Source organism: Macrosteles quadrilineatus, unplaced genomic scaffold (genome assembly GCF_028750875.1).
Source record: "Macrosteles quadrilineatus isolate MER2022 unplaced genomic scaffold, UCM_ALF_1.0 Scaffold_2__2_contigs__length_208266976, whole genome shotgun sequence".
Taxonomy (NCBI): Eukaryota; Metazoa; Arthropoda; class Insecta; order Hemiptera; family Cicadellidae; genus Macrosteles; species Macrosteles quadrilineatus.
Window position 1 is genome coordinate 33,553,698 of NW_026542595.1, and position 24,435 is coordinate 33,578,132.

General features: G+C 37.7%; 1 protein-coding gene across 1 annotated transcript; it reads left to right on the plus strand.

The window, feature by feature from the left end:
- On the plus strand, positions 1-3,651 carry LOC128984055 (uncharacterized). Its single transcript, XM_054403339.1, has one exon. It carries the CDS (start codon positions 1-3, stop codon positions 3,649-3,651), a length of 3,651 nt encoding a protein of 1,216 aa, XP_054259314.1.
- The last annotated feature ends 20,784 nt before the right edge of the window (positions 3,652-24,435 follow it).

Consider the following 24,435-nt stretch of genomic DNA (forward strand, 5'->3'; position numbering starts at 1 on the left):
ATGCCCAAGGAAATGAATAAAACATTTGATCACCCTGAACCTCCCTTTGTAGCTGTCTCCTCCAACCCTAATACCACTATATTGCTAGCCACTGCATTGGTACACTTGAAAGCTAATAACGGTAACACAGTTGTAGCCCGAGCCGTTATTGACTCCGCATCTATGGTAAGCTGCGTAACAGAAAATATTGCTAACCTGCTTATGCTTAAACGGACATTTTCCAGTAATTCCAAGATAGATGGCCTATCATCAGTAGAAGTTAAATCTAAAGGTGTGTCAAAAGTTAACATATCGTCTCTTAGCGGAGAAATGATTGCTGATAACAACCCAGTCCTTATTCTAGACAGAATAACCTCAAACCTCCCACACTCAGAAGTTCCAGTTAATGTTAAAGAATACTTCAAACATTTGGTCCTGGCTGATCCAACTTTTCATCTGCCTAGTAAGATAGATATGCTCATAGGTGCTGATCTATTCGCTAAAGTGATCACTGGTGAACGCATTATCCTTAACAAGGATCTTCCTGCTGCCATGAATTCTGTATTTGGATATCTTATCATAGGATCTGCCCCAACTCTTCCTGCTGTAGTCCCTCACAAAACAGCCCCTCAATGCAAGGGTAATCTTTCTTCTTTATTAAGTACTCAAGATATTGATTTGCACAATTCTCTGCAGAAATTTTGGACTCTAGAGGAACCTCCCATCAAACATCATATTACATCTGAACAAGAAATTTGTGAAAATCACTTTCTAAACACGGTCTCTAGGGATTCAGATGGACGCTACTTTGTTAGGCTACCCATAAAAGAAAATCATCCCCCTCTTGGTGACTCATCATTTTGCGCTCGTAATAGATTCCTATCACTTGAAAGAAAATTAGAAAGTCAGCCTGAAGTTAAAGCAGAGTATAGTAAAGCCATACATGATTTATTGTCATCTAGTCACATGGAACCTGTTAACCCTCCTCCAAACAGTGATAATAAACAATTTTACTTACCTCACCATGCTATTGTCAAAGTAGATTCCTCAACCACCAAGCTTCGTGTAGTATACGATGCAAGCGCACGCAGCTCCTCAGGTGTCAGCCTTAACGATATTCTACATACCGGGCCAAAACTACATAATGATCTTAATGATATTCTGTTAAAGTTTAGACTTTCCCCTATTGTCTTCTCATGTGACATCAAACAAATGTTTCGTCAAATAATGATCCACCCAGATGATAGAAACTATCAAATGTTGTATTGGAGAGATGACAAAGACGACCCCCTTTCAGTTTACCGTTTAACTACAGTTGTGTTTGGATTCAACTGCTCACCCTACTTGGCACTAAGGACACTTCACCAACTTATCACTGATGAAGGCGCAAACTTCCCTCTGGCAGCTGAGGCTTTAAAGAAACAAGTATATGTAGATGATTTAATATTAGGTGCCAACAGCATAGAACAAGCTTTGGTACTAAGAAATGAGGTGGAACAACTTCTTTTAAAAGGATGTTTCGAACTGAGGAAATGGACTAGCAACTGCCCTCAAATCATGGAAACTCTCCCCGACTCTTACAAAGAAACTCCTCTATATTTCAACTCCTCAGATCAACCTTATTTCAAGGTACTAGGTATAAAATGGTCACCTAACTCAGACACTTTCTCTTATCAGTTGAATATCCCAGACACGCCTCCCACTAAACGAGGTATACTTGGAACAGTTAGCAGAATATTTGATCCAAACGGTTGGTTGACTCCAGTCACTCTTTGGGTAAAAGCGTTGATACAAGTTTTATGGGCACTAGGTTTATCATGGGATGCGCCTGTACCTCCGGATCTAACTGAAAAATGGTCTAAGTTCCTCCAACAACTCCCTTTCTTAAGTGAACTTAGCTTACCTCGATATGTTTCCGTAGCTGATGCTGTTCATATCAGTTTACATGGATTTTGTGATGGGTCTGAAACAGGTTACGGAGCTTGTGTCTACTTGCGATGTGTAAGTTCTTCCGGAGAAATCAACGTACATCTGTTAATTGCCAAAGCTCGAGTAGCTCCTCTTAAGAAGATCTCCATCCCTAGACTAGAATTGTGTGGTGCCCATCTTTTGTCCAAACTCCTGAACTATTGCAACTCTCTACTCTCTCAAGATTATCTTGTCAACGAATTACATGCTTGGTGTGATTCATCTGTAGTCTTGTCATGGATAAAAACTGTACCCTACCGCTTAAAAGTTTATGTTGCAAATCGAGTCTCAGAAATTCAAGAACTTACTCCTACTTACATATGGAAACATGTCTCAACTCATTGTAATCCAGCTGACATTGCCAGTAGAGGAACCCTTCCCATTTCTATGAAAGACAACAGTTTATGGTGGAACGGTCCCAATTGGTTATCTCTGGATCAGGAATCATGGCCTATTCCTCGCTTCACCCCTCTCCAAGACGAACAATTGCCAGAACGTAAGATCGAACCTTTACCAATAATGGTTACAACTAAAAAACCAGACTTATTCAACAGGTTTTCATCTTGGTCAACCCTCCAGCGAGTCATTGCTTACGTTCTACGCTTCAAAAATAACCTTACAAACCAGGTTAAAGAATCAGGGTTTTTAAAGCTTGAAGAGCTTGATAAAGCAACAATCACTATCTGTAAAATGATTCAGCAAACTGTCTTTTCTGAAGATATTTCTAGATTGAAAGATGGAAAACCTTGTTCCTCTCGTCTCGCGTCTCTCTCCCCCTTCTTAGACGAAAATGGATTGATTCGTGTTGGAGGCCGCCTTAAGCACTCTCAAGTATCCTACGCTGCAAAGCATCCTATTGTATTGCCCAAAACTAACCATGTCACCAATCTCATCGTTGATCATTACCATTTGAAACACTTGCATGCTGGACCTCAGTTTTTACAAGCAGTTTTATCTCAGAAGTTTTGGATCCTATCTGCTCGAAGTATTATTCGAAGAAGAGTTTACAAGTGCATCCGATGCTTCAAATGCAATCCTAAGACAACAACTCAGAAAATGGGAGATCTTCCTCCACAACGAGTCCTACCCTCAAGAGTGTTCAACAACTGCGGGACGGACTTTTTAGGCCCATTCTCAGTTAAACCTTGCAAATTAAGGAAGTCCTGTCCAATCAAAGTATACGTTTGTATCTTCATTTGTTTTTCTGTCAAGGCTGTACATTTAGAGGTTGTTACAGATCTCAGTTCCGAAGCTTACCTAGCAGCATTGACGAGATTTGTCTCTCGACGAGGGTTGTGTAGCAACATCTACTCGGACTGCGGAACAAATTATGTAGGTGCCGCTAATGAAGTTCAAAAGATTGTTAAGAATTTCTTCGTCCAGAAAGAAACTCAAGAAGCTCTTAGTAAGTTTGCAATGGAAAACAACATTACATTTCATTTCTTACCCCCCGCAGCTCCACACCAAGGTGGCCTTTGGGAGAGAACTGTCCGCAGTGTCAAACACCATCTTCGGAGAGTCATAGGCGAACAGATTCTTACTCTTGAAGAGTTCATCACACTAACCACTCGCATCGAAGCAATTCTAAATTCACGGCCCATAACCCCACTTTCATCTGACCCCAGCGAAATTGATTGCTTAACATCAATTTCTGATTGGTCATTTTCTGATTGGAGGACCTCTTTTATCTCTTCCCGAAGCTAACTGGAATGATGTCTCAACAAACAGATTGTCAAGGTGGAAGTTTGTTCAAGCATTAACCCAAAGTTTTTGGAAAAGATGGCAAAAAGAATACCTCTACACGTTGCAACAACGAGGGAAATGGAGAAGTCCTCAACCTAACATAAAAATTGGAGATCTTGTCCTATTGCATGAACCAAACCAACCTCCCCTTTCATGGCGAATGGGACGTGTCATTTCAACTTCCCCAGGGCAAGATGGTCTTGTACGAGTTGTACAGTTAAAAACTTCATCAGGAACACTCTCCAGACCTATAACTAAAGTCTCACCCCTACCAATCAATGATGAATGACGAAAGAAGTTAGACTGTTAACCATCAGTTTATTGTAAATAATATGTTCATTTCTAAAATAATTTTTTTCTCAATACTTCATTATTAGGTGAACCCCTCTTAGTGGTTCACGGGCGGGGGTATGTTCAGTATTCAGTGTAATTAATTGTGATTTGTTATAATAATACTTTCTATCAACTAAAAATAAATACAGATGGCATTGGTTTTTAATTTGTTTTAATGTTTAAAACAACATATGGGATTTAACAATGAAATAATGTATTAGTAATTTGTTAGTTGAAAACAAACACATCAAGATGAAGATCCCTCTCTCTTTTGTAATCTCTCTTTAAAGTTCTGTTCTGTAAAATCATTGAAAGTTTATTTGTATATTAAAACTATTACTCTTGTATCTCAGTGTTCTAATTTGAAGAATCAAACTCAACTTATAAATACAGTCCACTCCACACGCTACCGAAATTCTACAGAAAGGGTAATGCCCAAAAGGCTAAAAACACGCGCAAAGAAGAAAAGGAAGGGGCCATGCCCAAAAGGCGCAGAACACGCGCAAAGAAGAAAAGAAAGGGGCCATGCCCAAAAGGCGCAGAACACGCGCAAAGAAGAAAAGAAAGGGGCCAAGCCCAAAAGGCGCAGAACACGCGCAAAGGAGAAAAGAAAGGGGTCATACCCAAAAGGCGCAGAACACGCACAAAGAAGAAAAGAAAGGGGCCATACCTAAAAGGCGCAGAACACGCGCAAAGAAGAAAAGAAAATAGAAGTCATAGAAGGATGAGCAAAGAAGTTAAAAACAAAGAACGGGGCAGCAACAAGTAACTAACCTATAAAGCAAACAAGATCAATAATTGACAAACCTCTGCATTTTTTATGTCGAAGAGTTACATTTGAAAAATAAACTCGATTACAATGAAATAAATCTCTTTTGTCTTGCTATAAAATCTGGAGGTTAAAAATTTATATATAAAAGTATTGAATTCTTCCATTAAAAGTGAAAAATTGAAATTAAAAACCGTTGTCACACTAAACTAAAAAAAGTTCACGCATAAACTTTTCCTAAAAAAATATTTGGGTCCCACCAACTTGGGCCCATCAACTTTCTTAGTGGTGATGTTGCTTATGAATGTGAATTCACAATACTTATTCTTATTGAAATCACATTACACTAACACTAAGTTGAGTTTTTAAAAGAATATCACTTGGACAACTTGATTCAAGTTACAGTTAGTAGTAGTATTAACTTGTTTTAAACACACGTTATATCTTCAAGAAAAACTGTTAACATTTTTTTCATCACAATTTTATTTACAATCTGTTCATTTTTAGAACATTCAGCAAATACAATAACAACTATTATTGGTTTGAAAATAATTAAAAAAAATAATGTAAAATGTAATATGTAAAATAATGTAATTTTATTGTCTGGGGACATCAAAATGAAAAAGTAAATTGGTCCCGGGTCCAGGTCTTACTATGAGTACTACGGTAATAGCTTATTCCCTAAATGGGAAATTCGCTAAAAGGAGCCTCTATAAGACCTTAAGAAGCAACAATTTTTCCACGTGTTCCGATAAACTCAATAAATTAGGATTAGAACCCACGACAACGGCACAATATAGAAATATCATCTCGATTAGTAACTTCAACTTCAACAGTAACTTAACCAGTTCAAAAACTGTAAAGTAACTTTAGTGATTTACTGTTCTTCTTATCAATTGTCACAACGGGCTGTATACATATATGTATTTTTTTAGATTATATCCAGCACTAAAGGCTTGATATAATCCCTAACTTCCAAATACATGCAAATAAATAAAGAACACGTGTAAGAAGTTCAATTTATACTGATACAATTATTCATTAGTGAATTGAGCAACCTAACGTTAAAGTCTCTAGCAAAAATTCTTAAACATAGTAATTTCCTAACGATCTTTGTTTATTGTTCCAGTACAGATACGTTGTTTTGTTCATGGTAAAAACAATATCTCAGATCACGATTTTAATCATTCAATTCAATTTCAAAAAACGTTTGTTGGCCTTGTTAGAATGCTTATTCATTGATTGCAATTGAGACCTCGACCACTTCAGTATTACATTTGCTGAGTGTCAACTACCAGTTCTTTGCCAGCTGCCTGGACGTCTCCAATTTGAATAGTCATTAGTTATTTAGCTAAAAGCGAGCAAACTACTTGAGTAAAACTAATGTGAATGCAAGAAGAGTTAACGTGTTTCGCATTACAATTGGGCGAGCCGTTAGTCGACCGCAGTGGCGTCTCCGCCCTCAGTCTCTACATTCCTGGTCAGCTACAGCTTCCTCCATCTGGAGTGTGGAGTGGTGGACGACGGCGCCGAGCTGCATGTCCAGGCCCACACGCCTGCCACTACAACTACGAGGGGAAAACACACTGTCTGGGCCTCAATAATGTAGATTATGACTTATAATGGGACACCACAGATCCCATGATGAAAGTTCATGACAGGGAGTTCACATTAAGTGCCTTCTTTTAAGGTAGGTGTGCTATGTGGGTGATTCGCAACGGATGATATTATCAAGGTGTTATGTGATATAAATTTCTAAAAAGGCTCCTTTCCAAAACATGTGGATCGATGTTAATACAAATAAATTGTCATTGATGATCCATGTATTAGAGAGTCCTCAGCCTTCCTTCAACCATCTCTCCCCAAAATGTGTTTGAGAACGTGCCAATGGTCTATCGGGTCACCGCTTTCAGCTGTCGTAGAAATTTATTCCATGCCCGACTCTCTGGAGTTTATGCGGCAGAGGAACTCTGAATCAGAAAGACATGATTCCAAAAAGTTATCCCAACGATGAAAATAAAGTCCCAGGAGAATATAAAAATAAAAGCGCCAAAAGTAGGCAAATGCCTACTGAGGTCTAAGGAGTCAAGTACAGTTCTATGAAAGTCAGTGTAAGACAAATGGTTGTTATATTACTATTCAATTAACCAAGGATATAGAGAACATTTTTAACTGTTAGTTTCCAAAGATTGACTTTGTCGTATTAGAAAGATAATAATTGTTAACTATTTTGGGGAATGTAGGTGATGGGAATTGTGATTCTTTGTGATAATTTTTCTTCATCGGACTCTTAGACCTTATAGACCCAATGTCTCTGTCTCCCTTTGGTATTTTTATATCCTTGGGCGACTAATATTTAAAAACCAATCAAATTAATTTCGTGAATGTTTCTCACTCCTCCTAGTATTCCTAGAGAAGAGAGACTGTTGTATGGAACCAAATGTTGTAACACTTGATTGTTTTAAATATGGAATTCCAATGCGCTTTAAGTTGAATTCTAAGTTCCCTCGTGAATTTAATTGATAACGACCAGTAAACGTCTAACAACCCAGGATTTCTTTCAGCACAACATCTGGACACAAAGTAGTCTTCGGATATGGGGATGGACTATCCGAGACTGTACCAACAGCCGTCATATATTTCATATGTATGATAACCAACTCTATTGATAAATAATAATAAGGCTTATCAAACAACATGGTGTTTATGTTTTATTTGGTAGTTATATGACTTCGGCAAACATTTTTGACGTGAGAAAATGTATTTTTATTTTGTTTTCCGCCTTCTCAGACACGAAACTTTAAAAGTCTGTTTTCAATTAACTTGTGTTGAAGAGAACGGCTGGTCCAAAGGTCCAAGAGGTCCAGAACGCGCCCATCTGCTGGCTATTTATAGCTTCGGCCACACGGCGCGTGGTCGTCACATTAATACTATCAGCACACCCTGATTTACACATTCCCTGTCCTGTATAAATAATACAACCACTTAGTCTGGCCGTGTGCTATTTGTGGCGAGTGGCGAGGGATACGTAAGGCAGGAGGCGGCCACAAGGCCAGCCAAGGTCGGCCGTCTGATACTGTGGGTATCATACAAGATAGAGTACAGGTGAGGCCCTTAGCAACAAGCATATGGGGAACAAATCCAGTGAAACTTTAAAGCCCCCTAAAGCTCGCACCTTTGAAAGCACAAACACATAGTTAACCAACTTCTTATTCAAGGAAATAGTTAGGTTAGAGAGGAGGTCTCGATACAGCAGAGTGGTGGAGCTGGATGGTTTTGATTAGTGGATCAGTATTTTACTGTCCTGCAACTCCTGACATTGATCAATGTTTTGTTTTTCCAATGTTAAATGGCAACAATGGATGGCCACTACTTCTAAGATAAGGAGCAGTGCTCAGACTTGCAGGCGAGTCCCCTAGCAACAAGCATATGAGGGATCAGGTTCAGTAATACTGCACAAAAGAACCTTAATAAACATACCTTTAAACATATGTAGTCAAATGGTGAAGAGAAAGAGATAGAGGTTGCGGCGGTAAGCGCAAACATGTGCCATGAAAGTAGAGATGTGAACCAGTCTTTTGATGTCTTGCAACTTGATGTTTTGGCTTTGGTTGTTTTCGTTACGTTTAATGCCAAAAATAATGGATGGCATTACACAAATGCATTGTATGGTGTTGGGAACAAACAATCAATTTCATAAATAAATAAATAACGTCTTTATTTATCCAGCGTACATCAGATACATTTTTACATGCAAACTTTTGACTATTACAAATAAATTAAAATAAAAGATTATTACAGAAATAAAACTACAAAACCTTTAACATTCTTCTTGAATGCCTGTAATCTTTTTTGTTTTACCCCTTATGGCAAAGCATTGTAAACCAGGGGTCCAAAGTAGGCCTTTTCTCCCATCTTAGTTCTGACCATCGAATTTCGATGGTTCTGACCCGCGGTAACTGCAACAGGCCTTCCTGGCGAGTACTGCACTCCCAAACCTCCAATATTCGTGCCAACTTGGTATTAAGATATTGAGGCAGGTTTGTGAGCAGTGTCTTGTGAACCAAAATTGAAGTTTGCAGATCAGAAATGGATAGTGTATGCTTTTCGATCTGAATTCACTAATTTGGTCAAATTTCTTCACATTATAAATAAACCTTAGTGCTCATGTCGTACCAACAGTAGACCTGGAGAATGTCGAACATTACCAGTCTTGCCTGTGTATCAGTGAGAGGCAATACACTATAATTTCAGCATCATTTTAGACATGATTACTACGTCCGTGGTGTAGTGGGATACGATGCAAAAGTCATCTCCGTAGCTAGAAAGACTGAAAGGGACAATTGCCCAATAGCCACAGGAAAATCTCTGACCACAGTACCTAAAGAGGACAATAGACATGACGATGATAATAGTATACTGCTAATTAAGATAGCTTATAAACAAGGACCATCCCTATTACAATCCCTTAAATTACCATCAAATCTGTTTTAAGTTTCTTGCAGCAAGGCGTATAATCGTCTTAGTGTGTTCACACGAATTGAAAAAAATGTATTACCAATAAAGTTCTTATACAGTAGTCCAGTATACTGAAATAAGTCAATCCAAAACGATGTTAATTAATGCCATTACTATCTAACAATGAAATGAATAAAAAATTTTCACAAACACCAACTTTCCTCTTACTATTCACATATATATATTTTTTCTCTCTTAGTTTTATTGTTTAACCACGACAACGGGACCAATACACAGGGAACAGCTGTGTGTCGACCTCTAGATTTATAACAAAGTGTTTGCCAATGTTGTCCAGAAGCACGTGTTCAGCACAGATGTCCACATATAGAGCTATTCATTACTTTTCTAACGAACTGCGAGTCGTAAATGAGGGAGTTGGATATATTTAACTGGAAATCTCTCTCTAAATGACCACAGAATTATCTAATGACTACCTCATGTTGTATTACTTCGGGTTGTGTCGTACATACATAGTTATAGTTACTTATGAATTAATGCGTAACTAAAGTGCGTTAAACAACGTTACAAAACGTCAGCGTCAATTCCCAAAATTGGCAACAACAAACTACAGAATATTCTCATGTTTAAAACGATTAAGCTAGATACATAGTCATTTTTAAAATTATATATTTGAACAAATATGTATTAAATTAAACTCAGTGAGTGATTACTTAAGATAATTTCAAATTTTAATAGGTCTTTATGATTTACAACTACAGTAATTTTGACAAAAGAAATAAAACACTATGACGGATTATGGCCGACACAAACCTAAATATAAATGTTTTTTTTATGTTTACACTACGAATAAACAACTGTAACCCACCCACCCTGTTTGGCTAAATAGAAAAACATGTTGGAAACTAGTAGTATAATCTCCATTTCATCGATAATCATTTTGTACTCCTCTGTAATACTAATACTAATAGTGGTTTTGTGCAATGAACCTAAGTCGTCCCGGAGACTATACTTACGAAGGCTGTGTAGTGGATGCATTAACGGTAATGAAAACCAGGTTATGAAGTCATTGAAAATAAGTTGCAGCAAACACCTCAGTAATTATAGCATATTTACTCATTGCAAGCTATGATTGAGTTTCTAGGAGAACATTTAGTGATGGATGATTTCATTAGCCTGGTCATAATTTTACGTGAAATTTATGTAATAAAGTTTGTTCTGCAATCATGAGCTTGGATAATTTTTGTATAGATTCACGCAAAAGCTAACTAAACATTTCAACAAATTTTATTTTCTCAACAGAAATATTTCTATTTCAAAATCATTATGCAATTAATCGTCCTCGCATAAAGTATCTCTAAACTGACTAAACGTTAGCATAAATTAATAAAGTGAGTAGATATTATAAATATATTGTCTCCTTCATGTCCAATTATAGTAATTTTCTTTATTAAAAAAGTAATTAGTCTTCCACTAGCACACCTAAAAGAGTTACAATCAGTAGCAGTATTTCTAATTTGTTTTAATGTACTGATTACACCACTTCATTTTTGTAAAGGACATATTGGACATTTAATTTGTCTTATGCCTATTATGCAAGATTGAAAAATGTACAGTAACAAATTTTAAATTTTATTAACTATAAATACAATCATAAAGGGAGGGAAAGGTTTTGGTTAGAGTTCGGTGTTGTGGTTTATAAATTGATGAATTTATCAATAAACACTGAAGAAGTAAGTCCTTATCTAACAATGTGTGAATATTTATAAGTTCAATTTATCATCATAAGAAGTTTTAAAAAGCTATTAAAATTCAGGATTCATATTTATTGTATTTGAGGAACAACGTTGGAACATATGCGGCCTGTAATAAAAGTTAGGAAACCAATAAGAAATATATATGTCATTGTCATTAGATTAATTATTAAATAATTATACTGAACTCAAGAAAGGTTGTTTATTTCTAATTTAACAAAAACTCAATCAAAATATAAAAACAATAACACAAAACATATGTAGAACAATTACCATATGTTATAAACATATTAACTACTACTGTCATCCCTCCTTCACAAGTCAAATTTATTTGGTGTTCTTCTAATCCTTTCCCCTCGTCTTACAACAGGAGCTGAGTCATTGTTATGTTCTTCTGACCTGGACGATTGACCTTTATTCACCTCATGGGAGATTCTGAATGACTTGTCTCTTCTTAGGAACCATGAGTTTCTTCGGTATTCTCGTCCATCACCAGTCTGGATTTTGTACGATCGTGGTTCAGGACCAACTTGAACAATCTTTGCTCTCATCCAACACTTTGGTTTGAATCTGAAAAGCACTGGTTCATCGAGTTTAAACTGATCAGGCTCTGTCTTCCTCATATCACCGTACAGCTTCTCTCGCCTTTTAATTTTTTCTAGCTGTTTTGAAACATTCTTTATGACCATCGGAATAAGGTGGTTGGTCGTAGATGGAAGAAGAGTCTTTGTCCTCCTACTCATCAGCCGCTGAACTGGGGAACCTAGGTTACCTCTTGGTGTGTTACGGTGATGAAGAAGTGCAAGATAAATATCGGACTGTTCTTCTTGACACTTGACAATTAAGTTTTTCCCTTCTTGGACATACCTCTCCGCCAGCCCATTGGATCTTGGAAAATGAGGAGATGAAATTCTATGATTAAATTTCCATTCGGATACGAATTTAGTGAATTCTATAGAAGCAAAACATGGTCCTCCATCAGTTCTTAGTTCATCTGGTATACCATGAGTTGCAAAGTACTTTTTTAGGTGTGTAATAACAGTAATGCTACTTTTGTTCCTTAGACTTTCACACTCAAAATATCCTGAGTAACTATCAGCAACTACTAAGAAGTCTTTACCTCCACATTCAAAAACGTCAGCACCGATGAACTGCCATGGCCTCACTGGTACTGTTTCTTGAAGGATCACATCTTGAGGTTTATCCCGTTGATATTTGCTGCATACATTGCACCTTGCTACATATTGTTCAATATCTCTTTCCATATTAATCCAATATACATAGTCACGTGCTGTATTAATTGAACTTTGAACACATTTGTGAGGACGGTGAATATTCTGTAACACTTCAAGTTTCATTTCATCAGGTATAATCAAACGGCTTCCTTTAAACAAAAGACCATCATAGCAACTTAGTTCTTCTCTGAAAGTGAAATATTTTACCAATTCCTTGTCAACAGTGCTTCTTTCTTCGGGCCATCCATTCAAGATTATTTCCTTCAATTTAGAAAGCTCTGTGCATTTTCCAACACTAGTTCTGATTCGAGAAACTGTATCAGAAGACATAGGAATTATCAACTGAATATCAAAGCTGTGAGGCTCATCATCTTGATTGTCATTGTAGCAATCTCTACTCAAGGTGTCAGCCAGATGAAGCTCACAACCCCGCTTGTACACAACTCTTGGTCGATATGGTAAGATTTCCAAACACATTCTTTGGATTCTGGGAGGAGCATCAGACAACGGTTTCTTAAAGATAGCCTCTAAAGGCTTATGATCTGACTCAATTATCAACTCCTTACATCCCCATACATACTCATGAAACCTTTTGCAAGCAGTCAGTATTGCGAATGTCTCTTTTTCAAGTTGACTGTAGTTCTGTTGTGATTGAGTCAATGCTTTGGAATTATAAGCTACGGGCTGCCCAGATTGTAACATAACAGCACCTACTGCATAACTGCTTGAATCCACAGAGAGAGTCACAGGAGAGTTGGGGTCATAGTAACGAAGCACGGGAGTTCTTTGCAGTTTTTGCTTTAACTTGTTAAATGCTTCTCGTTGTGGCGTATCCCAGAACCAGGCCACATTTTTCTCAGTGAGAACTCTAAGAGGTTGAGTATCAACCGAAACATCTGGTATAAACTTTGACAAGTATGTTATACAACCTAAAAATCTCTGAAGCTCAGACAAACATGTGGGTTCCTTCATTCTTGAAATGGCTGTTACTTTGTCAGGATCAGCTTGTAACCCTTGGTCTGAAACTATGTGACCAAGAAATTTCACCAACGGTTTGGCAAATATACACTTTTCTTTGTTAAGTGTAAGTCCTGATTCACTCAGCTTTGTCATTACTTCATTCGTGATCTTTTGCAAGTCTCTTTCATTGTTACTGTGAATGAGTATATCATCCATTGAACACTCTACATTCTTAATTCCTTTGAGCAAGTCTGACATAATATACTGGAACACTTCAGGGGCCGATACCAAACCAAAGGGCATGCGTAAACAAGAGTAGCGCCCCCAAGGTGTTGAAAAAGTTAGTAGTTTGGATGTTCTCTTCGTAACTTTTATCTGCCAGAATCCTTTTTTACAGTCAAGGATGGTGAATAAAGTAGAACCATTCAATCTAGCTGAGATGTCCTCTAATGTAGCCAATGGGTAATGTCTACGCTTTACATTTTTGTTAAGATCAGTTGGGTCAATGCATAGACGTATTTTGTCTCTTTGTTGGACTATGACCATAGGAGACACACAAGGAGTAGGCTCACTTACCGGAGTAATAATCTTGTCTTTTACCATTTGGTCTAGTTCTGCTTTCACTGCGTCACGTATTGGATGGGGTATTCGCCTGGGTGGGTGTATTTTGAAACTAGGATTTTCCACAAGATCAATATCATACTCAAAAGACTTTAAAAACCCTATTCCATCATATAATCCACTTATAGACTGATCAATTATACCAGCAATCCGTTTTACGAACCCTAGGGTTTCACATGATACTCTTCCTAATATTGATTGATGCCCATTTGGAACTATTACAAACAAGACAGTGTCTTTATGAGACTTTTTGGTTACAACTGGACAAATGGCTTCACCCAAAACTGGTGTTTTTTGGTTGTTAAAAGAAACAAGGCATTTAGTTGCAGAAGGTACAATGTTCAGATTACAAGCTAGTGCCAAATCATGGGAAATAACATTGCACTGAGCCCCAGTATCTAATTTAAACTGCACAGTTTTGTTATTTGGCAATTCTAATAATTCTGTCCAATCTTGATTCTTGACTGGGTTAGAGATGCAATCAACATGCAACGGATAATCAGAATCTTCATTCTCTACAACCTCTAAAACATCAGTATTTTTATTCTTACTAGGGAGATTCTTTTGAGTTTTACACATCTTAGCAAAATGACCTTTAGTCAAGCATTGATTGCAAGTTCGATTAAAAGCTGGACATTGGCCTCTAGAGTGTTTTAAACCACAACGTTTACAGTCAAAGACTGAATTTTGTAACGTAGGCCTAGAAAAGGAATCGTCCCTTTTAACGACATTAACATTTGTAGGGCTGTCAGAGGATATTTCTGCTAGTTGTTTCTTAGCTTGTTCATGTGCCCTACACTTACTAATTGCATCATCCAGGGTAAGCTTATCAGTAGAAAGTAGCTTTTCCCTTAAGCTAGGATCTGATATGCCAATAACTATTCTATCTCTTATCAAACTGTTTTTTAGTTGCTCAAAATTACAAGAATTAGCTTGGTTAACCAATTTTGTAAAAAAATCTTCAAATCTTTGATGGGTTTCTTGTGTAATTTTGTTGAACAAAAATCTCTCAAATACTTCATTAGATTTACCAACAAAAAACTTATCAAATCGTTGAACAACTTCATCTAATTCAATATCTTCATCATCCATGAAACCAAAACTGTTATATATATCTATAACATCTGGGCCTAAATTAGACATAAATGATGCTACCTGTACTGCATTGGATTTCCTATCAAGGCCAGAAGCTGTGTAGTACCAGTTCCACTGTTGCTTCCATTTCTTCCAAGAATGAGCCATCTGAGTACTTGAAACCACAAGACATTTTGGTGGTTTTACATTATTATCTTTGTCTTCTGTATGGTTTGTATGGATATAATCATCTTCCTTAAAGTCATACCTCTTATTTCTATTCCGTGTGGGTTTCGGCACCATGTCATTAGATTAATTATTAAATAATTATACTGAACTCAAGAAAGGTTGTTTATTTCTAATTTAACAAAAACTCAATCAAAATATAAAAACAATAACACAAAACATATGTAGAACAATTACCATATGTTATAAACATATTAACTACTACTGTCAGTCATCAATTGAATTTATCATTTGAGCACTGATTCATATTATTTGTCTTTTGAATTGAGAATCCATGAAAACACATTGGTTGTTACCTTTTAACATAGTCAATAATTTCCTTCGACAACTTAAACATTACCTAAAGATTTGACAACGAGGCAACTTAAGTCTTGAAGCTCTGGTAATCGGAAGACCCTAAGAATCGATAACAGTAAAAGGTAATGTAACTTTATATTTTGCATTTGAAATCTCACGTAATCGCACAGTCAAATGAATAATTGGTTGATTTTTCGCATTGATAGCATCAGGTCACCTAAATGTAGTCCAAGCCTTTACTGCTAGCGTAAATTACTACCATCTACATTTTCTAATCTTTCCTGATGTTTTAGCGAACAGTGAGCGTGCTGAGGCTGTTCTAGGAGTTTGTCCCCTTCATCCTCAGTTTCCTCGACGTTGCGTGTGTTCGCGCCCGCGGCTCCTCACATCTCCTCGCGTGTTTATGGGCCAGTGTTGCAATTATTGCTGCTACTTAGGCGTGCTTTACTACAGATACACTAACAGCTCAAGGCTGCCTAAGTGGAGCGACTGCTGCTACATACATCGTACATCGACCACTAATGATGAGGCTGTAGACCATGGATAATTGTCATTTGCAGATTTTTCGCTTAATTATTCGGAAATTCGTGTTTAGATAATTAGTTGGTATCGGAGAGGTAATAAATAACAGTATGGAGGTATGGAAGCTTACAATATTCAGAGCGTACTTGTTTGTATCCATTTGGTTGTCAAAACATAATATGAATAAGTACAGTAATAGGTACATTATATAATTAGCTACAGTATTATAAGTACCTATTATTCATTATTCACACATGCAAAACACAAACTAAGAAACAAACTGGTTGGTATGAAAAATGCTACCTTTCTCTCTGGATAGAACTAAACATTCCATCCCCATGTTAAAGTTAAGTCAGTTTCGGAATTAAAATTAACGTGTATTAACTTAACCACAGTCAGACAGAGTGCGACAGAAATCACAATTGATATTGAATGCGAAATTTGTTTACCAATGTGAGAGGTCAACTTATTGTAAAATATAGCATCTTTTGTGTTATGCCCTACATCAGCTAGGTGTGCAGTGCAAGCCAATGATTGGTTAGCAAGGACCTGGGTTACGAGGGTACGTCAGTGCTAGTTTAGGTGTGCAGTGCAAGCCAGTGATTGGTTAACAAGGACCTGGGTTACGAGGGTAGGTCAGTGCTAGTGAGAGTGTTAGATGTGCAGTGCAAGCCAGTGATTGGTTAACAAGACCTGGGTTACGAGGGTAGGTCAGTGCTAGTGAGAGTGTTAGGTGTGCAGTGCAAGCCAGTGATTGGTTAGCAAGACCTGGGTTACGAGGGTACGTCAGTGCTAGTTTAGGTGTGCAGTGCAAGCCAGTGATTGGTTAACAAGACCTGGGTTACGAGGGTAGGTCAGTGCTAGTGAGAGTGTTAGGTGTGATGTGCAAGCCAGTGATTGGTTAACAAGACCTGGGTTACGAGGGCAGGTCAGTGCTAGTGAGAGTGTTAGGTGTGATGTGCAAGCCAGTGATTGGTTAACAAGACCTGGGTTACGAGGGTAGGTCAGTGCTAGTGAGAGTGTTAGGTGTGATGTGCAAGCTAGTGATTGGTTAACAAGACCTGGGTTACGAGGGTAGGTCAGTGCTAGTGAGAGTGTTAGGTGTGATGTGCAAGCCAGTGATTGGTTAACAAGACCTGGGTTACGAGGGTAGGTCAGTGCTAGTGAGAGTGTTAGGTGTGATGTGCAAGCCAGTGATTGGTTAACAAGACCTGGGTTACGAGGGTAGGTCAGTGCTAGTGAGAGTGTTAGGTGTGATGTGCAAGCTAGTGATTGGTTAACAAGACCTGGGTTACGAGGGTAGGTCAGTGCTAGTGAGAGTGTTAGGTGTGATGTGCAAGCCAGTGATTGGTTAACAAGACCTGGGTTACGAGGGTAGGTCAGTGCTAGTGAGAGTGTTAGGTGTGATGTGCAAGCCAGTGATTGGTTAACAAGACCTGGGTTACGAGGGTAGGTCAGTGCTAGTGAGAGTGTTAGGTGTGATGTGCAAGCTAGTGATTGGTTAACAAGACCTGGGTTACGAGGGTAGGTCAGTGCTAGTGAGAGTGTTAGGTGTGATGTGCAAGCCAGTGATTGGTTAACAAGACCTGGGTTACGAGGGTAGGTCAGTGCTAGTGAGAGTGTTAGGTGTGATGTGCAAGCTAGTGATTGGTTAACAAGACCTGGGTTACGAGGGTAGGTCAGTGCTAGTGAGATTGTTAGGTGTGATGTGCAAGCTAGTGATTGGTTAACAAGACCTGGGTTACGAAGGTAGGTCAGTGCTAGTGAGAGTGTTAGGTGTGATGTGCAAGCCAGTGATTGGTTAACAAGACCTGGGTTACGAGGGTAGGTCAGTGCTAGTGAGAGTGTTAGGTGTGATGTGCAAGCCAGTGATTGGTTAACAAGACCTGGGTTACGAGGGTAGGTCAGTGCTAGTGAGAGTGTTAGGTGTGATGTGCAAGCCAGTGATTGGTTAACAAGACCTGGGTTACGAGGGTAGGTCAGTGCTAGTGAGAGTGTTAGGTGTGATGTGCAAGCCAGTGATTGGTTAACAAGACCTGGGTTACGAGGGTACGTCAGTGCTAGTTTAGGTGTGCAGTGCAAGCCAGTGATTGGTTAACAAGGACCTGGGTTACGAGGGTAGGTCAGTGCTAGTGAGAGTGTTAGGTGTGCACACTGAGCAGCCACGGATAGCAATTAGACCTGCATTTGTATTCCGGTTTCAGATTCCAATTTCGAAATAATTACTTTCCCTCGCGATTACCTGTGTGAAAAGCTGTGATTTCATGAGGTTGTTGTTCACTGGTAATTTATACGTTACACTTCTTGTTAAATTGGCAGAAAATTAGTTTTCGATGGTGATTGTTGCTATGCTATTTATTAGGGACCGAATGGAAACTACAGAGAGTAAATAATGGAAGTTCACTTTCAATTTTTATTCATCTGAATCATTTAAACATCTTTAATGATGAGGTTTCGATTTATGTTATAGCACAACTCCAGTATGTCCGAATGACATTTTTAATTTATAGTAGTAATTTTTGTTCTTATATAAGGTGAGATATTTTTTAGATATCCTTTTGTATGGAAACTGGAAGAATACTTAATAATTACTCTACTTATGTAACAAGCTCATTTCCATAATTTAATTACAAATAAACTTCGTATGACACAAACAAATAGTAGGTATTAGGGGAAAATATTCACTGACAAAAAATATAAGTTATGTTAATAAATTATGCTATTCTATAACTTGTTTTGTTACAAACTATTGTATTATTTGTTAATATTTTGTTGTTATTATTAGTTTTTAGAGGTTAACTGTAAGAAAGGGCCATGAGGTTCTAAGTTCGCCTAAATAAAGTAGGATTGTCAATTAATTTCATTTCATAAATAGTGATACAGGTTAGACAGCAACGTGACACTGATGTTTAGAGATGAACTGTTCTGTAGCACTGTTACCGGAGGAAGCTCGACTGTGACAAAGCACCGCCGATATCCTGGAGTCAGCATATGGCACGTGTAGCGACACAATGGCTTGTAAATACACAAGAGAAGGTATTATTGTGATGCCAGGTGCGACGTTGGGGCAGGATTTCGGCGAGCTTTGGTTAGCGGAAGCGCGGCCAGCCGTCGCTGACTCAATGCTGCTCTTCTACATGCGTGGTTTATAGCTTTCTTTTGACGCTTTGTGATTGCCATGAGTTGGCAACGCCACGCGACTGAATGTTGAAAAGCACAAGTCAAACAAACGTTGATGAACGAGGATGTTTGGAGAAGATCTCGAAGAAGTTTATCCCTAGCAAATCTCCTCACTCATTGTCACAGCCACAGCGCGTAGTGCGTCTGGTCTGAACCTGGAGATTGCAGCTGACCCCACAGCCACTGCCCACTGGTTAGCGGCAACTTTTATTTAGACGTTACTAGATGAGTTATGAACAGTCGCGTTAAGCACCTACAGCAGACTAACCATAGCTTCTGCGTTATCAAATTACGTTTACTCCTTACGCTACGCGATCATAAAGTTAAACGTAAGTAAAATATGCAAATAGCGAACTTAATACACGTATCCCGGTGTGGAGGTAATAAATACACAAGTTAATAAGTGGTTGCTGGACAGGGTGTAAGGTGTACGGTGTACATAGTCACGATAGCGCGCATTAGCATGGGCTTCAAGCCGCGTGTCTTACAAGAATGTGCATAATTATGCACAAGTCGGGCCATAATAGAGAGATCACGTGCCACCGTGCATGAGCATGAAGCCTTCAGTGCTGCCGGTCCAACATTTCCTCTATACATGAGTAATCTGTCATGACTGGCTATGGTATCACTGCCTAATGAAGCTATTCTTAAAGACTTTGATACTGGCGGCTGTAACTTTTTCAAAGGTCAACATACTTAAATTATTGTATATATTGCTGGTTTAGGTTTTATGGACTTGTTTTAAGCTAATTGGAATGGTAATAAAGCAGTCTACTTACAAAACTCACATTTAAACAATTCATGGGACATTGGAGTTCTTGTACATAATTGTTTTAGCTCAGATTTGACAACTTTAATTAAATCACTCTTTGGTACCCTTTTTGGTTTGTAAGTAAAAATGTTTGTAATTGAAAGGCTTCTCTATTTTGAGTGATATTAATAAAATTTATTAACTACCTTATCTATTTAAATTTGCTTACTAAAATGTCGTTGTGGTCATTTGTTTGAAACTCTTATGACGCAGTGTGTTGCTTGTAGATGACAGCTATAATTTAATAGAAGTTCCACTTTCGTAACTTCATTTGTATATTTGTCTTCTGTGTTGTGTCAATCTTTCTCAAACTCTGTGCTTCATATAGTATATAAAATTCATAATTTTATTAGTTTTAAAGGTATATCTTTACATCGGTATATACAGGAAAAAACAGTTTTTACAGCCAATATCAAAGAAAGTAATAATTGTTTTCCTTGCTCTAATTTGGAGTGAGAGAAATAAAAAAAGATAAATAAAATAAAAACTATCAGCTGAGTTTCATTGCTCTAAATTTACTTTTCCTACGGTCACCTATAGTGGCCTTCCTTGCACTGATTATAGTACAGAAAACTGCTTATTACTGCATTTAATTACTTTTGTCGCATTTTTTGCCGCACTGTAGTATTCTAAGTATTCTAACCATTTTTTTTACCAGGCACGTCATACGTGTACGCTTGAAAATAAGTTTGGCGACACTTAGTGATTCGACTACGATCAGCCGGTACAGCGTTTCCCATTTCGTTTAATGTTTGAATTTAACCTAACCTAAAAACGTGTTGTACAGAGTTTTAAAGACTAATTATTTATATGCTTTACAGTAACTTAAGAAAAATATGTAGATAAATATGTCGAGTATTAACTGGCTGCTTTGCACCCGAGAAACTTTCCCATTCCCATGCTCTCGAGAGACTTACTATAACCCATTATCTTGTAATTCGTATTAAAATACTGATAATTATGAAATATAGTAGCTTTAATTTTACTGAGGTCTGTCATCTTGTATGTTATTATTTTTACGCCAGGAAAAGTACCGTTCGTAACATGTACTTTTGTATCTTGCACAAACTTTTCTCATCCTCGTCTTCGCCTCGTATTTGAAAATAGCTCTCACGTATTCGGTATCACCTTCCACGTGATATTTAGTGTCCCTGATTTCGGCTTTGCCTCAAACATGAAGCTTGAGCGAGCACCGGAAGATGCCACTTTCGGTACTATTAAGGAAATGTACTATTTCAACATTATTCTCGACAGTTTCATAGCAGATAACCGGCAAGTTGACGATGGCGAGTTTCAAGCAATCTGCGGTAATTGCAGCAGCCCTCTGAGGACAATTAGTCGAGTGATTAACGCAGAAAGAGCAGCACAGCACAACAGTGATTGTGATCGTGTTGTAACCAAGACTCAAGGCCTCTCTGATTGATCACAATCATTACGTTGGCCATTGTTGTGGCCCTTACAGACGCGCAGTTAAGAGTTCTTTCAAGAAAATATTGTCGTTTGTGTGCTTACGTATACTGTATACTATACGGGGGTTGTATCAATATGTGAAAAGGTTAATACCGGATTTACGATACCAGAATGTGTTCAGATAAGTACAAAACAATATACTCCATTGAAAAAGTTGGTAGTTTGCCCCTTCATTAAACATATCTCAGAAACGTTTAGTGATTAGTTTATTATTTATTACTTGTCCTAAATTTCGTTTTGGAAAATATTTGGATTCCTTGTAGGATTTCACTCGGAGTGTATGTTTTTGAACTTAGTTTTTTTTACAGCTAAGTAGCCTACCAGTAAAACTAAATAAAATTAACGTCAATCATAAACTATTTGCATCAATTACACGATATTTTGACCACCATTTTCTGAACAATGATTTTATTTTACCTGGACGATATGATACATAAGTTTTTCCTATTCTGATTTCGCTTGCTAGGGACTTGAGCTAGTGTGTACCGAAACAGACGAAGAGTTCTGAGTACATAGAAACTACTCCTAGATCCGAAATATATTATGCTGTTGTTGAATTATGTAAAGGCTGATGTTCTAAAACTGAAGCTGTTTCTGAATTCTGCTGAGGAAGATGCTGAAGCTGGATGTTTTAAAGATTTATTGATTGATTGATTAATGTGTAAAGATTGATGCTGGTTATAAGTTCTTCAAAGGCCGATGTTGACGCTAGATGTTCTCAAGGTTAATGCTGTTACTGGATGCTGCAGAGTCTGAAGCTAATGCTGTTACTAGATGCTTCACTGCAAAGTCTGAAGCTAATGCTGTTACTGGATGCTGCACTGCAAAGTCTGAAGCTAATGCTGTTACTGGATGCTGCACTGCAAAGTCTGAAGCTAATGCTGTTACTAGATGCTGCACCAGACGTGGGAAGCACCCGTGCCTAGCACCCGCGCCTGGACAACTTTCTACAACCCATGGACTCTCATATGATTGATCACTAGGACACCCTGTTACGACGCTAGTACCGTGAAACTAGTACAAATAACTTGCGACGCTAATCTGACTTGTAAAGCAGCTGCTTCTGGCACGATTAATTGAGGTTACTTATCAAACAAAATTGCACCAAGCGTTTCATCAGCGCAAGTACTGGTTTGAGATATCGCCCACTTTACAGTATTCAAAATTATGCCATAATTTCATGGTCCACATAATATGATATTTGTCATATTCAAATAAGCTTAAAAGGTTGGCCATACAAGATATTGCATCGACCTACCAAATGGATTCTCATGCTTCACCATCATTACAACAAATGCACAGCACAAATCTGAGAGTAAGTAGTGCAGTAATTTAGTTAACGTTAACAAATCATAGCAAATCTTACCCCAGGTACTCTTATGCTTATTTGGCTACTGGGAATAATAATACCATCTGCTGAGGCCAGTTCAGTATGGTCAGCACTGATCTGTTACCCTGACTAGATGCGAAGTAGTAGAAGCAGAAGGACTATACGTAACGCACACGTGTTGACTACAGTATGTGGTTGTCACATAAAGAATTATACCATTTCAATTGAAAATTTGAAATCATTTGGTTAGGATAATGACAATCACCACTTTTCGAATAGTTAGTTGTGTATATTACCTTTCGTGTATTTCATAGGAACCCAAGCGAAAAATCTACTATTTTAAATTTTCGGACCATTTATTTATTGTTGTATTGACTGAAGAGAAAATTCCAGTATAAGTTTTCATTGTTATAATCTAGCTATATTTAAAGTATTCGCATGGTTAACATGTAAACTTTTTGACCTGGGACCAAATTTGGTATATTTTGTTCACGGTTTATACCCGTTAGATCAACTAATGCGAGTTAAATATCCTTCAAATATAGCACCCGTTGTAACGTGTTCTATTTAGGTTCGTGTTCCTAACTCCGTGTGTATTTAGGTAGTCAAATGCTACTATATTTTAATGTAAGCATATATGTGTCCTTGTTCTTTTAGGTCGTGCCCACGCAATTATCCCATTTCTCGGCCAGTTCACAGTTGGTGTTTCCAAGCCCAGTGGGTGCCCTTAGATCGGCTGAGGGACGTTTGTTTGATTGGACAGTTGGTTGGGCCACCCAAGATGCGGGTGAAACCACCCTACCACCCCTAAACTGTTCAATTTATTGCTGTTTAGAAATATATTAGTGGAGAAGCAAACCTCAGCTTTGATATGCTATGAATTAGCTTTTTATGCCCATTCGTTCTAGACCCAAATTCGAACATTTTAATTACATTTACACTTTTACTCAATATTTGAGTTGAAATTCATTTTCTAATGACATATATTACTACAAACAGCCCATTTCACAGTATTTTTATTGAACGAATCATATAAATTGTATCGTATCCGATTAAAAACTCGAAAGATGTGTAAATGTTTCAGACGTGCATGTAAATGGTAACTGATACTAATGCTTTTAAAATAAAGACATAAAATATTTACAGGCTCTATCCAACTAACATGTTACAGAAACTGTAATCTCTTTCGAAAAAAGTTTTTTTAAGGGATCTTCCCAACTGTTGAAACAAATTAAGGAATATTAAACTCTTGATTGATTCTAGATTCTAGAAGATCTTTGCTGAGCTGTGTGCTTTCTGACAGGCAGTTGTGTTTGGATTCATCAAATTCAGTTGAATAATACCAACTAAAATACTACAGCTAAGTACTATAAATTGTGACTTATAATATTAGTCTTACGTGAGTTCAGTTATGCCTAATTTGTTATTGTTGGTCTTTTCTAACCCTCTTTTTGTAGTAGAGACTACAACCTTTGTCTATTGATACAACAACACAATCACGGGGCCAAATTAAATATCAAGTCTCACGCATTGTTAAGAGTTTCGCTATACATTATACTCATTATCTCCAAAGAAAGCTGGTTGGCTGTGAAGAAAGCGGTCTCTCCCATAGTGATCTATGTCTATGACCAGGCTAATCACTGCGGGATGGCACAATTAACGTGACC